The sequence below is a fragment of the Salmo salar genome, chromosome 02 (genome assembly GCF_965601325.2).
Source record: "Salmo salar chromosome 02, fSalSal1, whole genome shotgun sequence".
Classification (NCBI taxonomy): domain Eukaryota; kingdom Metazoa; phylum Chordata; class Actinopteri; order Salmoniformes; family Salmonidae; genus Salmo; species Salmo salar.
This window is the reverse complement of record NC_138292.1, coordinates 28,877,048-28,893,941: the sequence shown is the minus strand read 5'-3', so window position 1 is coordinate 28,893,941 and position 16,894 is coordinate 28,877,048. Positions and strand designations below refer to the sequence as shown.

General features: G+C 43.1%; 1 protein-coding gene across 6 annotated transcripts in view; it reads left to right on the top strand.

Moving 5' to 3' along the window:
• The window catches only part of LOC106579424 (adhesion G protein-coupled receptor B1), a 114,530-nt gene that overhangs the window by 71,815 nt on the left and 25,821 nt on the right, over positions 1-16,894 (top strand). For all 6 annotated transcript variants that reach the window (XM_045701575.2, XM_045701561.2, XM_045701573.2 and 3 more), the window contains exons 10-18: positions 2,791-2,892; positions 4,705-4,811; positions 5,266-5,460; positions 5,666-5,734; positions 6,261-6,369; positions 8,047-8,190; positions 10,317-10,392; positions 12,463-12,565; positions 14,294-14,337. In XM_045701575.2, coding sequence (XP_045557531.1) covers positions 2,791-2,892; positions 4,705-4,811; positions 5,266-5,460; positions 5,666-5,734; positions 6,261-6,369; positions 8,047-8,190; positions 10,317-10,392; positions 12,463-12,565; positions 14,294-14,337 — 949 coding nt within the window. The remainder of the gene's footprint in view (positions 1-2,790; positions 2,893-4,704; positions 4,812-5,265; positions 5,461-5,665; positions 5,735-6,260; positions 6,370-8,046; positions 8,191-10,316; positions 10,393-12,462; positions 12,566-14,293; positions 14,338-16,894) is intronic.

The following is a 16,894-nucleotide window of genomic DNA, read 5'->3' as shown; positions in this document are numbered from 1 at the left end:
GCCTTTAAAAAAACTGTTATATTATAGCTGGAATCCTGAGTTGCTACATCCGTTTTTAGACGTATAAATTAATGATACAGTATTTACCGATTGATTCTTGAAGAATATAGCTTATAAATGCCTCATGAGCTTTAGTTCAACTGTCATACTGTACCCCATCAGAATCCAAAATACAAGCATGTTTTACTATAACGTTTGTAAACAATGTAAATGTAAGCAAACACGGTATAGCCACAAAACATGGTTAAAAGTATCATTTTGATATTATGGATGATCAGTCCTTACAATCATAACTCTGTTATTGAATTTGAGAGTGGTTACATTTCTCCAGGCCCATCCCTCAACTTTTTACCAGAACACAGGAGAGGTGACAGTTTTGTTATTGTTTCAATTAAGGATTCTAGCTTTAAATGAAGTCCCCTTTAATATAGACCAGAAGGAGAATTCAATAAATCTGATTCTGAATATGAAAAAGGCTTCTAAAATACAAAAATTCTGCATTTTGACACGTCGTCTGTCAACCCTCCGTCCTCTGTTAAATTGTATGTCAGGAAGAGAAGCTGACATACAATAGAAATCATACAATAGAAATCCATAAAAAATACAAATACAAACCCTGTGTCACTTCTAGGACGATTTTAACCCACTTAACCCCAAAATGTCTCCAAGTTTCACCATCATTGTAAAGACCTAGTTATTTTGTTGCTTTGATAAAGTCATTTCTGAAGATTTTTTTTTTTTTTCATGAGATTAATGACCCTCATTTTAAGGTCGACCCTGTTACATGAACTGAACTCTCATTTTCATTTAGTGAAGCTATTCTTTTAAAATATATATTTTTTCAATGTAAACATTGAACATCTTATAATCAAATCATAGTGTAAAAGAAGGTGAGCTGGTTTAACTATATTTGGCAATTTTCTGGTGTTTTGTGGTGGAAAACTGAGCGGGTCGAGGATAACACGTCAACCCTGATACCCATAGATAGTGTCGTAGCGTTGACTATCATTAAATGTGAAGACTTATATTATCAAATCAATTTTCTATGTGTAATTATTCCTTACTAATCATGTAACTTAATTTACTTGGAAGTCGGGGCACCACGGGAAAATATTTAAACATTATTGATTTCCCGAATTAACTCTTTGGATATTTTCATATCTTATCATTTACAGTCACTTATTAATGTATTATTACCTCATCAGTCTCTTTACTGAACATCGCAAACCCTTGGATATCTGCACGAACCCTAGCATAAATCATGAATTAGCAATATACAAATTGGCTTAATTATTTATTTGCTAAATAATCAATCTTATCAATTACAGAATTACAAACACACACACACACAATAGTTCATACATTGGTTACTGAAATGATAGAAAAATCCCTAGTGAGCTAAACCGATATGACGGCTTGGTAGACAAAGGAAAGGGGTGGGGACAGTTCAAGAGCGGGAAACTCAGAGTGGATTCACTACAATCATACAGTTGAATACTTCATCGTAAACATAGACATTTCGCACCCTAACAACTGCACATTTGGATTTTAGAAATGCAATTTACATATTTACGAGTGTATGCCTTTGTTGTCTCTCTCTGTGGTTGCCGGTCCGTCTGCTGGATAGTCAGTCAACAGAAAGCCTCTGTATGTCCACCAAAGATCAAAGTCTGTCGTAGATGTCAGTTGTTATAATGGATACGTCAGAGTACCAATCGGAAATATTCTTAGATCAGATGCGTTTACCAGACTAAAGTATTTAAACAGCTGGAGCCTGAATAATTGTTCTTTAGTTTGTAGATTTCTTAGCCATTTCAACGTGGGAATGATCTCCACGTTCTCTGGTCTTGTCTTTTGGTAGAATTGCCAATAATTTCAACATGTAGCAACAGCTTCCATGTTTTCTGGTCTGATGTACATTTTATCACGAGTGGTTTTGTACTCTGTGGAAGACGGGGTGGTTCCATGACGCCTGACGTACTGTCTGGGCTCACGGAGGCGTGGCCACTAACTAGTTAAAACTATATCTAAACAAGTATCTCATTTAGAAGGCCAACATCACATTACATCTTCTCACAAATAGTTTCATATTCAGTCATATATTTTACACAACCATCAGATGCAAACCTCATAATTGAGAAGTGTACACAACCAAAGACACAGTAATGTGTGTTTCCTGTCCTTCATGAGATCACCAAATGAAACAACCTTGACATAAATGTCCCTTAATTGTCCACGGACCACTCCAACATTCTCAAAGATAGAAATATTGATTAATTCTCCAATCTTGTGGATTAGGAGTTTTGGCAAGAATAATGTCTTTGTTCTCCATAGGCTCTCCCCCTCAATACTCCATGGCAGTGAAGAGAGTTTCTACCAGGAATGTATGACTGTTGTAAAACCTGGGGTGGGAGAGAGAGTAAGAGAGGGGGGAAGCCACGATATGCACACAACAGGGCCACGTCGTGACAATAGACAGGCTAGAATCTTTTTTTGTGAAGCTTGCATTTTTTGTGAAGCTTCCATTCCTCCTGTCACAAGGGGATTCATGGCTGATTTAAGAGGAAACCCTGTTACTTTAATAGGCACTTACTATTCTTTACTTTATTTAACCTCCTGAGATGGGAAACCATGAACATGTGCTCTTTATGACAGAATGTACACATTTTGTGAAATCAAACGTTGTTTTTTTACTGAGTTACACTTCTGAAAAGGCACTGAATCTGTGGAACGACCCATTTGACACTCAGATTGGTGGAATACTGACGTTTGCTTTTGGTTTTGGTGCAGAACCTCATGAGATCTGTGCAGAGGAGAACTTCTCCAACGTAGTGTGGAAAATGACTCCAGCAGGGGACACAGCGGCCGTACGCTGCCCTCCCAATGCCAATGGTGAGCTACCTCCCTTTTACCCTGAGACATACAGTGCATTCAGAAAGTATTCAGACCCCTTGACTTTTTCCACATATTGTTACATTACAGCATATTTCTGAAATAGATTAAAAAAATGTATTTCCCTCATCAATCTACACACAATACCCCATAATGAAAAGCTAAAACAGGTTTTTATAGATTTTTGCAAATTTATAAAAACAACAACTGAAATATCACATTTACACATTTACAGTATTTAGACCCAATACCCAGTACATTGTTGAAGCACCTATGGCATTGACTACAGCCTCGAGACTTCTTTGGTATGACGCTACAAGCTTGGCACACCTGTATTTGTCGAATTTCTCCCATTCTTCTCTACAGATCCTCTGAACCTCTATCAGGTTGGATGGGGAGCGACGCTGCAAAGCTATTTTCAGGTCACTCCAGAGATGTTCGATCGGGTTCAAGTCCGGGGTCTGGCTGGGTCACTCAAGGACATTCAGGGACTTGTCCTGAAGTCACTCCTGTGTTGTCTTTACTGTGTGCATTGGGTCATTGTCCTGTTGGAAGGTGAACCTTCACCCCAATCTGAGGTGCTGAGCGCTTGGAGCAGGTTTTCATCAAGGATCTCTCTGTACTTTGCTCCGTTCATCTTTCCCTCGATCCTGACTAGTCTCCCAGTCCCTGCCACTGAAAGACATCGCTACAGCATGATGCTGCCACCACCATTCTTCACTGTAGGGATGGTGCCAGGTTTCCTCCAGACGTGATGCTTAGCATTCAGACCAAAGATTTCTAGGTGCTGTTTGGAAAACTCCAAGCGGGCTGTCATGTGCCTTTTACTGAAGAGTGGCTTCTGTCTGACCACTCTATCATAAAGACCTGATTGGTGGAGTGGCCAGTGACAACCATCTCCAGTGATGGTTGCCCTTCTAGAAGGTTCTCCCATCTCCACAGAGGAACTGTGGAGCTCTGTCTGAGTGACCATTGGGTTCTTTGTCAACTCCCTGACCAAGGCCTTTCTCCCCTGATTGCTCAGTTTGGCTGCGTGGTCAGCTCTATGAAGAGTCTTGGTGGTTCCAAACTTCTTCCATTTAAGAATGATGGAGGCCACTGTGGTATTGTCGACCTTCAATGCTGCAGAAATTTCTGTGCCTCCACACAATCCTGTTTCGGGGCTCCACGGACAATTCCATTGACCTCATGGGTTGGTTTTTGTTCTGACATCCACTGTCAACTGTAGGACCTTATATAGACAGGTGTGTGCCTTTGAAAAACATGTCCAATGAATTTAATTTACCACAGGTGGACTCCAATCAAGTTGAAGAAACATCTTAAGGATGATCAATGAAAATATAATTAAACTGAGCTCAATTTTGAGTCTCATAGCAAAGGGTCTGAATACTTACTATATGTAAATAAGGTATTTCTGTTTGTTTTTTTTATGTACATTTGTAAAACATTCTAAAAACATGTTTTTGCTTTGTCGTTATGGGGTACTGTGTGGAAATTGTGGAAATTGGGGGGAAATTGGGGGGGAAAAATTGGTAATTAATTTTCGAATAAGGCTGTAACTTAACAAAATGTGGAAAAAGTTAAGGGGTGTGAATACTTTCCGAATACACTATAGCTGTAGACTCCAATGGCTTCAGACGCTAGACGCCATAAGACTCAACAGCCATGTCTCAGAGTAAACCCTTACTAACCTTCCTGATCTACATCTAGCCAGAGGGATATCCATAAGACATGCCTGGCTTAGGATGGGATATGCCTTTAGGATCCCACGGCTCTAGTGAGATTAACTCCCCAGTCTGTGTCCCCATCCAGGGCTGATCCTGAGGCGGTGCACCCTGGATGATGAGGGAATAGCCTACTGGGAGAACCCCACTTATATGAAGTGTATCTCCAACGACTACCGCAGCATCCAAACACTGGTGAGTACAAAAGAGATGATCAACGATTGAAAATGTACTCTGTACTTTACATCTGAAAACAGAAGCTACAAAGTGCCCATAGGATGCCATTTGAGATATTTTGCCTGCTCAGTTCAGTACATACCACTGGGCACAGATGTCAATTCAACGTCTTTTCCACGTTGGTGCAATGTAATTTATTTGAAATGACGTGGAAACAATGTTGATTCAACCAAACAACAACCAGATAACAAATCATAAATGGTCAAGACCAAATTAAGAAGACAGACAGGAAATGTATGTTAGTTTTACTAACAAGTGAGTTACAATTACATTTACATTTACGTCATTTAGCAGACGCTCTTATCCAGAGCGACTTACAAATTGATGCATTCACCTTATGAGTTGATCAGAAGATCACCTCTATTCAATGGCGATATTTTCTGAGTGCTTCACTCATACCTTTCCTCCCCAGACTCGGGAACACCTGTCCAAGGCCCAGCGGGGGCTTGTGGGGGATGGAGTTTCAGAGGTGATGACCAAGCTCAGGGTGACAACCAGCGATGGGACCAGCTACAGTGGAGACTTGCTGGCCATAGTGGACGTACTGAAGAACATGACAGAGATCTTCAGAAGGGCCTACAACAGCCCCAGCAATGCAGACATGAGAGTAAGAGGAGGGAGCATGTCTTTGGATTGGAAGTCATTAGGTCATTAGGTCATTAGGTTTGGGTCAGGGCTACATTGAGAATTGACTGGTGTTAAATAAATGGCTGGAGTGAATGTTTGTAGTAGGTCAATTGATGGCTAATGTTGTAGAGTAATGTCTCATGGCCACCTCACTCCCTTTCTCTTCCTTCTCTACTGGATCACAGAACTTTGTCCAGTCAGTCAGTAACCTGCTGATGGAGGAGAACAGAGAGAGATGGGAAGAAGCACAACTGGTGAGTTGGTCTCTTTCTCTTCTTCTCACAGACTCACTGGCACATCTTTATGCACACACATGAGCTAGCATGCATGGTCACAGTTTGTGCTCTTTCTTGATGTGTGTTGGCCATGTGTTGTACAAAGATCATTTGAATAACTATTCTCTGGTGGCTTTGTGTCTAGCCGTTGGCATCATAGTGACATCATGCCAGTCTCCCGGGAGATATATGGATGGTGTGTGATGCATATGAACAGTGGGTGTCTGTTTGGTGTTCGCTCCATGAATCATCAGTTCTCTTGTCTCCTCTCTCTCTCTTTCTCTCTCTTTCTTTCTCTCTCTCTGCCTTTCTCTCTCACTCCCTTTCTCTCTCTCTCTCTCCCTCCCTCTCTCTCTCTCTTGCTCTCTATCATCTATTTCTTTCTCATCCCTCTCTCTCTCTCTCTCTCTCTCTCTCTCTCTCTCTCTCTCTCTCTCTCTCTCTCTCTCTCCTCTCTCTCTCTCTCTCTCCTCCCTCCCGTCTTCCCCTTTTCTCTCTCTCTTAGTTGGGTCCTAACATCAAGGAGCTGTTCCGGTTGGTGGAAGACTTTGTGGACGTCTACGGTCTTAGGATGAAAGACTTCCAGGATATGGTCGAGGTCACGGATAACTTAGGTAAGCTTTTTCCTTTGACCTTAGTCTCTTTGGCTGTGTCTGAAAATATTGCTTCCTCTGTCCTTGTGTCCTCAATTCTTCTCAAATTGCATGTCCCGAATTCCTCCAAAGCTCATTGGAGAAGGAGGTCTGAGGGAGGGACTTTGGATCCTCTCCTCCAATGCGCTTTGACAGGAATTGTAGAAACAAGGATGGAGAAAGCAAGGATTCGATGGTTTGTAATGTTTTCAGACAGCTGAGCCTTTGTTCGTTCTATGTGGACTTTTCCTATTGAACTATGTGTTTTTCTCCTAGTTAATACTAGGTCTTTAGGCCATGGTGGAAAAGCAGGAATAGCCACATTGGCAGTATTCCGGAGCTGTATAATCTGAATTGGATATGCACCCAGCCAGGACACTAGGGAATCTCATCTGTTAGCGTTGTGTCTGGTGTGTGTGGATCTCACTGGTTCAGTCAGTTCAGTCTCTCTATGTCTTTTGGAATCAGAACAAAGGGTGTGAGCAAGGAGGTCTAAATATTGCCATTCCCCCTGGGTACCACCCACAGACCAAACAGGGCTATAGAACAGACATCCTGGGCTGTTCCCGCTGGGCACACACTGGTTGAGTCAACATTGTTTCCACGGCATTTCAACCAATGTGAAATAGATGTTGAATTGACGTCTGTGCCCAGTAGGTTGTGTCTCAAGAGAGCCTAAAATCACACTCACAATCTGCTCAGTTCCAGACCAGTGACTGTTCAACTTCTGCTTACACATGCACAAACACACACACAAACACACGCGCGCGGGCACACGCTCTTGCGCACACACACACATATACACAAACACAGTGACTGTGAACTCTGTTTCACGCTGCATATAATATTTATAAAACTAACAGCATCCCACCGGCAGGTGCTTGGCTTCTAGCTGACCTGCAGATGAACATGGCACAGTGTGTACAGGGAGGCCTGTAGCTGGCGTGTCTGGGGAGTGTGTGGAGGAGTGGAGGGGCCAGCCGTAAGGTGCTGTTTCTAGCGCTGCCCAGCCCACTACCCGCCTCGCTGTCTGCACTGCAGCCGAACCTCCACCCAAACCCAACCGCCACTCTGCTCCTAGTTACTGACCTCACACTCCCTGAGTCCCACACATATCACACAGAGAGAGAGAGAGAGAGAGAGAGAGAGAGAGAGAGAGAGAGAGAGAGAGAGAGGGATGGATGGATGGAGAAAGATAAGGAAAATAAACAAGTTAGTTATTACTGTATTTAGATAGCTATAATTTAAATATGTACATAGTGAGAAAGAAGAGGCTGGCCAAACAAATGGCTAACACATATTATAAACTGGATGGTTCAAGCCCTGAATACTAATTGGATGATGGTTCGAGCCCTGAATGCTAATTGGCTGTCATACCCGTATACCACGAGTACGACAAAACATTTATTTTTACTGCTCTAATTATGTTGTTAACCAGTTTATAATAGCATTAAGGCACCTCAGGGGTTTGTGGTATATGGCCAATATACCACAGATAAGGGCTGTGTCCAGGCATCCCGCGTTGCGTCGTACGTAAGAACAGACCTTAGCCGTAGTATATTGGCCTTGTACCACACCCCCTCAGGCCTTATTGATTAAGTATGTGATGAGTCATGAGTTTATGTAGTGAATAAAATATAGCTCTCTCTCTCTCTCCAGTTCTGTCCATCCACAAGCGTCCGGTGGCGGGTAATGCAGACATCAGCTTCCCTATGAAGGGCTGGAAGGGGATGATGGACTGGGCCCGCAGCTCTGAGGACAGAGTTACTGTCTCCAAGAACATCCTCTCCACAGGCAAGCCAGGTGAGAGCACACACACACACACACACACACACACACACACACACACACACACACACACACACACACACACACACACACACACACACACACACACACACACACACACACACACACACACACACACACAAAACATTCCTACAAAATTTGCATATGGAATTGCACTTGACATTTGAGAGCCTCCAGACTCGCAGCTGTGTGGAGACGTGGGGTTCCTCAGCCTCAGCCAATGGGATAGTTTTGGCTCTCTCTGTGACATAGATCATTATCACGGCTACCATGCTAATGAACCAGTCACTTGCTAATCAGAAGTCAACAGGAGCCAATCAGGGGTAATTAAAGCTAATCTCCTCTCCCACTGGTAGAAGTGTCTTCATGGCGGCAACAGCATATCAACAGTCACTCATGCCTCTCACCTGCTGCTCTATACTGGGCATAGCTCACAGGGGGCCATGCCCAGTTGCACTGATTGAAATGTTTTTCCTCAGCCACCTCTCTGAAACTTATCAGAGCAGTAAAGATGGGGGGACATGCATCGGAACGCACACACACACACACACACACACACACACACACACACACACACACACACACACACACACACACACACACACACACACACACACACACACACACACACACACTCACACACACAACAGTGCACTGTATAATTGTTAAATATCGCCATTTGTTGCCTCTCTACTGCTGTGATCATTCTGGCTGAACATATTGGCTAGCAGGCCCATGATATGAAGGGGAGGGCAAGATACTTTATGTCACACACACACACATGCATACCCAAACTTTCCCTCTCTCTCGCTCGGTTCCTCCCTGATGCCCATGGGATCTCAGCTGCCTGGCCTGGAGCAGTATAGTACCCTCTGCATGCTGCCTGGCATACTTCTGTGTCCTCTCAGTACACATCCATACTGCCAGCCTGCCAGACACAGCGTGCTGGAGTGTGAGAGAGAGCTGAGGTCCTTTAGATAGAGGAACAGATGGACTTTGTGGGTTTCTGTCTGTGACACTGCAGCAGGAGACAGCTTCAGGCCCTGTCCTTCTCTTCTGGCCTTCTGCCCAGCAGTTTAGTTTAGCTGTGACACAGGTTGGACTAAGTCTCATATTTTTCTGGGTTTTTCTGGGTATGTTTTTTGTCTATTTTGCCAGTGCAGTCTGCCATCACGGCATGCCATGCCCAACCATGCTACCATGGCAACCCTTTTTGTCGCATGAAATACATTGTTGTGTGACAGTGGAAAATTATTCAATGTCATCTGGCTTTTTGCATTTGGGTGTGTGTGTGTGTGTGTGTGTGTGTGTGTGTGTGTGTGTGTGTGTGTGTGTGTGTGTGTGTGTGTGTGTGTGTGTGTGTGTGTGTGTGTGTGTGTGTGTGTGTGTGTGTGCGGGGGGTGTTTAAGTGCATGCATGTTTAAACAATCATGTTTATTAGGTCTGTTTAAATGGCAATTTAGTGATTATGAGTAAGTCTGTAAGTGTGTTTGTGTGTGAGTGATGATGCCGTGTGAGTGTCTGTTTATAGATGGGTAGTTATGTAGGCCAGCTGCAGAGGTACAGAGCCAAGAGGACAGGAGGGAGACCGGCTGACCTGTATTCTCTCTCCTGCTGTCCTTCAGCACAAACCACTAAGACTAGAGCTGCAGGTCATCACACACACACACACACACACCACTGACACACTAACACAAACACACGTCACTCCTCCATCTCTCCCCCTCTCCCTTTTTTATTGGATTCTGACTGACCTGTCTCTCTCTCTCTCTCTCTCTCTCTCTCTCTCTCTCTCCCTATCTCTCACTCTCTATCCCTATATCTCTCTCTTTCTCCTTCTCTCTCCCTATATATATATATATATATATATATATATATATATATATATATCCCTCTCCCTAAATCTCTCTCTCTCTCCCTCTCTCTCCCTCTCTCTCTCTCACCCTCTCTCTCTTTCAATTTCAACTTAAGGGGCTTTCTCTCTTTCTCTTTCTTTCTCTCTCTCCCTATCTCTCTCTCTCTCCCTATCTCTCTCTCTCCCTCCATCTCGTTTGTGTCTGTTCGTGTGTGTGTGTTGGTCTGTGTCTGAACGGTGGGCACATGTCTGTGTTGTACTCCAGATGCAGATGACTTGTCAGCGTTTGTCACCGGGATCGTTCTCTACAGAAACCTGGGCAGCATCCTATCTCTACAGAGGTGAGAGGGTTTACTGACATCTCTACTTACAATGCTTTCTCCAGGGATGCGTCAAAAGTAGTGTACTATAAAGGGAATGGGGTGCCATTTGGAATGCAACCCAGCACAGAACGCATCCCAGAAGCTCTTTTGATTGGTGGCTAATGGGCTTTGAATGCTACCACGTAGTTCCTTAGTCTCTTGTCTGTGTAAAATGATGTCTGAAGGAGCTCGAATGAATACCATTTCAGAGAACTGCTTTATGCTAAGCACATGCATTCGAACACCATGTGTATTTATAGGCTACAGCGTTCTCTCGTCCAGTGATGAGTGTTCTCTCCGTTATGTTAATGTTATGTGCATGTATAATGAGATGGAGGAACACAGGCTAGCGTGGCGGAATCACACTCAACCCTCCCACATACTTCATTCACTGCAAATTGATGTGTTTTGTAGCCCTTTCCTGCCGTCAAATGACCTAGTAGCCTCATGGGTGGAATGTTATTAATATCTTTCATAATTTCATAATTAATAAACGTTATTTCAAAAACACACCTAAAATCCGGTGTTTCTATGTCAAACAGTTTTGATCTATTTCAGTTTTCTGTAATGTATATAAAGTGTAATATTGGGATACAAACTCAACATTTATTACATTCCAACTGTATATCTGACATGGTACTGTCACGGCTGTTCGAATGATCGGACCAAAATGCAGCGTCGGTTTCGTTCCACATATTTATTGGAGAGTGAAACTTAATGCGATACAAAAATAAACTGAAGGAACAAAACAACAAACCGTGACGCAGGAGGAACAAACACACTCACAAAACATAATCACCCACAAAACACAAGTGGGGCAAAAGCAACTTAAATATGACCTCCAATTAGAGACAACGACAACCGGCTGCCTCTAATTGGAGGTCATGCCAAACAAAAACCAACCTAGAAATACAAAACTAGAAACTAAACATAGAGATACAAAAACGGACAAACACCCCCTGTCACGCCCTGACCTGCTCTATCATAGAAAATAACAACTTACTATGGCCAGGACATGACAGGTACAGGCGTCTTCTTTTTAAAGCCCATAACCATGTGTGTGAGGTGGATACTTTGGTTTCAAAGTAGAATTGTTTAAGACTACCAGAAAACACCCTGTGTGACCCTGATTTAGCACACTGAAGTAAAAGGTTTTATAACAGATGCCTCTTTCCATTCACCAAATTGCGGGTGCAGAGTGCACTGTTGGGGTTTGGAAGCTGGAATTATTTGCGAGTGGACAAATGTGCGCGTTTGAAGTGATTGTTTGACAATCAGTTGAAAACATCATGACTGGTTGTTTTTATGCCACATTAAAAGGTTATGCATGTTAGAAGTGATATGACAAATCTTTACTAGGTCTAGGGCAAAAGGCCCACAGAGATCATATACAAAATTAATAGGGATTCTATAGGCCTATGTAATTCTATGATTACACCAAGGCTATAAAAAATGTATTGTGTGCGCGCTTGGGTGTCCCGTACCGGTAAGAAATGAAATCTACTTTCACCCCAGGGCGTGCATGTGGATGCTCCTCTTCTATCTTGTCTTTATCGGGGGCTAGTTAGTTCTTTTTTCTTACCTTTTTTCCCTCAGAATCTTTTTCCCCTTCAAGGAAATGTGATCAGTTTTAGACAGAGGCTGTCTGACACAAACGTTTACGTTGACTGATTGCGTTCTGAGAAGTGAGAGGGAGAAAGAGCGAGAGGGAGAAAAAGCGAGAGGGAGAGGGAGAAGTTGCGGATGAGCGAGAGTAGGGGGGAGGAGTCAGAGTGTGGGGGCTGTGAAACATTGTCTATTTCAAACGGGACATGGCTTAAGTGCTGGGACATACAAGGGTGTCTTGAGGGACATGTATGCTGTGTTAGGGAGAGATGGGAACGTGTTGTAGGATGGGGCAGTATTACTGCAGGGAGGTTTGAGTTGGTTGAAGGGAACAGCGATTGACAACGATGACAATGATGTGTGGTTCTCACGTGATATGTCACCTGACAATGTGAGTTGTCCTATGCTGGTGACACCAAACTGTCCCTCTCTCCCTCCCTCCAGAAACAGCACCGTGCTCAACTCCAAGGTGGTGTCTGTGACCATCAAGCCCACCCCAGGATCCCTCTCTACCCCGGTGGAGGTCCAGTTCTCACACCTTTACAACGTGAGTGACCTTTCACATCAGACCCTCTGACCTGAGCAGTGACCTCAGTAGTAATTGACCCCTGTAGTGTAACAGAGTAGGTAGGGCCTTGACAAATCATGTGGCTTATCCCATAAAAACACAAGGTACTGATATTTGAGACCATTTCAAAAGACTTACCATGCCTTTATCACTGAAAAGCACTTTTAGCACTTAGAAAAGCAGTAGACAAATCAATTTCATCATCCCCTCAAATGGAGGTATTTGAGAACATCTGTAATCAGAGTATATGTCCATGGAGGTATATGGAGGTATATGGAGGTATTTGAGAACATCTGTAATCAGAGCATATGTCCATGGAGGTATATGGAGGTATATGGAGGTATATGAGAACATCTGTAATCAGAGCTTATGTCCATGGAGGTATATGGAGGTATATGGAGGTATTTGAGAACATCTGTAATCAGAGCATATGTCCATGGAGGTATATGGAGGTATATGGAGGTATATGAGAACATCTGTAATCAGAGTATATGTCCATGGAGGTATATGGAGGTATATGGAGGTATATGAGAACATCTGTAATCAGAGCATATGTCCATGGAGGTATATGGAGGTATATGGAGGTATATGAGAACATCTGTAATCAGAGTATATGTCCATGGAGGTATATGGAGGTATATGGAGGTATATGAGAACATCTGTAATCAGAGTATATGTCCATGGAGGTATATGGAGGTATATGAGAACATCTGTAATCAGAGCATATGTCCATGGAGGTATATGGAGGTATATGAGAACATCTGTAATCAGAGTATATGTCCATGGAGGTATATGGAGGTATATGGAGGTATATGGAGGTATATGGAGGTATATGGAGGTATATGGAGGTATATGGAGGTATATGGAGGTATATGAGGAAGGCATCTGTAATCAGAGTATATGTCCATGGAGGTATATGGAGGTATATGGAGGTATATGAGAACATCTGTAATCAGAGCATATGTCCATGGAGGTATATGGAGGTATATGAGAACATCTGTAATCAGAGTATATGTCCATGGAGGTATATGGAGGTATATGGAGGTATATGGAGGTATATGAGAACATCTGTAATCAGAGTATATGTCCATGGAGGTATATGGAGGTATATGGAGGTATATGAGAACATCTGTAATCAGAGCATATGTCCATGGAGGTATATGGAGGTATATGGAGGTATATGAGAACATCTGTAATCAGAGTATATGTCCATGGAGGTATATGGAGGTATATGAGAACATCTGTAATCAGAGCATATGTCCATGGAGGTATATGGAGGTATATGAGAACATCTGTAATCAGAGTATATGTCCATGGAGGTATATGGAGGTATATGGAGGTATATGAGAACATCTGTAATCAGAGCATATGTCCATGGAGGTATATGGAGGTATATGGAGGTATATGAGAACATCTGTAATCAGAGCATATGTCCATGGAGGTATATGGAGGTATATGGAGGTATATGAGAACATCTGTAATCAGAGTATATGTCCATGGAGGTATATGGAGGTATATGAGAACATCTGTAATCAGAGCATATGTCCATGGCCACAGGAAGATGATTTGTGGTGGGGGTGCACTTTTTTTTATTAGTACATTTTTAATTGTGATTTTTCAGGGGGTGCTGCAGCCCCTTCAGCACCCCTACTAACCGTGTCTATGCATATGTCAACCATGTGACCGTTTCTCTATCTGTCTGATCAGGGCACCACAAACCAGACCTGCATCTCCTGGGACGAGAGTGACAGGTAAGGCCTTTGTCAATTTCTTTCTCTGGTGATACACCCATGTGCCTGCTGGGTTGCCCCTTGACGCTGCCAGACAGCAGTGTGGAGCCTGGGGGTGGAACTGCCTGAATCAACTGAATAATAGGATCTCTATGATCCTACCTGGCTCTGAAAACAGAAATACTAGAATGGACATCCCCATTCAAGTCAATTTACCATGATGCGTGGACTAGCGGCCAGGATGTAAAGTAATAAGTGTACCCATAACCAGGAACTAAAGTAATTATATTCTATGGTGGACCCGCCTGGCTACCTGGCTCTGAAACACCTGCTGGTGTGGACCTTCACAGTGAGGGATAGAACTTTGGGAGACGGCTTCACATCACCTCATCTCTCACTGTGACTGTGTGTTCCGTGGCTGTTCCAGCTCCACTGTTTTTCATCTTGACGAAGTGCCCATGACACACACTGACCCTGTAGAAAGGTGCTGAGTTTGTCAGACAGTTCCTGAGCTCCTCTCTGTGGGTGAAGGGAGATTGGACGGGGCTAACACTAACCCCCACGCTGCTAACACTGCACCGACAGTGATGCAGGATGTAGAATATTAAAAGTGTCGCTCACAGCTTTCTCTCCTGGGCCCCCACGCGCACACGAACCAAGGCTTCAACACAGAGGGATGAAGAGAGAGGGAGAGAGTATATATATATGTGTAGTAAGAGAGAGAGAATCTGAGAGAGAGAGAGAGAGAGAGAGAGAGAGAGAGAGAAATGCATTGCACAGTTCAATTGCACAGCTAATGTGGGTCCGTTTCACACACTCTTCATATGCTTCATACACTTAAGTACCCTTTTTGTTTTAAAACCCAAAACAGAGAGAGTGAGTGAGTGTGTGTGTGAGAGAGAGAGAGAGAGAGAAAGAGGAAGAAAGAGAGAGAGAGAGAACAAGAGAGAGCGAGCGAGAAAAAGAGAGAGAGAGAGTGTAGCTGTGTGCAAGTGAGAGAAAGAGCAAGAGAGAGGAGAAAGCACAATGTGCCCATGGGCCTTATTGCAATGCAGGTTGGACATTTGCATTTAGATAAGTGCGTACACTTATGTTACTGAGACGAGGCATAGAACAGAGCGATCTTTTGCCTTAAAAAAAGTTGAACCAGGTAAATATAGACCAAGAGAGAGAAAGAACGACCGAACAATGAGGGAAGAGGAGAGAGACAGGGTTGAGAGAAAGCAAGAGGGATGAGAGAGGATATAGGAAGATGGATAGAGAGGCAGAGCGAGAGAGAGGCAGAACAAAACAAAATCTAATCTAGCTTCACCCACCATGTTGGGGAGTGTGGGGAGAAAAGGGGGAGGCGGGGGAGGGGGAGGGGAGTGACATGTTCTAAGCAAAATGTAAATCCATCTTGGACAGCAGCTATGATTAATGAGTTAATTTGGGGGGGAGAAATTGAAATGTGAGGTGTCCTTGTCATGGTGGTGTCTTGTTGATAAGGGCTGTGAGAGAGAGAGGCAAGCGGGTGTGAGACAGGTGGTCTTCTCTCCTAGGGCTCACACTTCGGTCTGGGGCGAGGGATCAATAACAACAGCAGTGTTGCCATCCTGGCTTGCAGGTTGGCATTTATTGTAATGAATCTTGCCCTGGAGGCAGCTCTGCAGAGAGGTTACTAGGTGAACAGCCACAAAGTTATACAATTTGATTTCAAACCTAACCCTAAACTTAACTCTAACCTTAATCACACTGCTAACCCTAATGCCTAACCCTAATCTTATATTAAGAACCCCCCCCCAAAAAAATTATATATATACGGTATATATATATATATATATATATATGTTTTTTTTACAATACAGACAATTTTGACTTTGCAGTTGGCCCATCTAGTGGAAATCGCTCAGTTCTGCTTCAGGGCAAGATTCATAATAATAAACGTCACCCTGCTCCTGACCTGCCCCAGTTACCCTCCCTACCGTATCTCTCCTCACCCACCTCCACTTCTTTAGAAACCCACAATCTGATTTGTTCCCTTTACAGTTTGTTTCTTATTGAATTCAGCTTCCCCTGTTCTTTAATCTGTCTGTTGGTTTTAGTTAAAACCTCTTATGGACAGACGTTCCGCTAGCGGAACGCCTCACTAATATCCAATGGTAGTGCCTGGCGCGAAATACGAAAAACCTTAAAAATGCTATAATTTCAATTTCTCAAACATATGAATATTTTACACCATTTGAAAGATAAGACTCTCCTTTATCTAACCACATTGTCCGATTTCAAAAAGGCTTTACAGCGAAAGCAAAACATTAGATTATGTCAGGAGAGTACCCAGTCAGAAATAATCACACACCCATTTTTCAAGCTAACATATGTGTCACAAAAACCAAAACCACAGCTAAATGCAGCACTAACCTTTGATGATCTTCATCAGATGACACTCCTAGGACATTATGTTATACAATACATGCATGTTTTGTTCAATCAAGTTCATATTTATATCAAAAAACAGCTTTTTACATTAGCATGTTTTGTTCAGAACTAGCATACCCACCGCAAACTTCCGGTGAATTTACTAAATTACTCACGATTA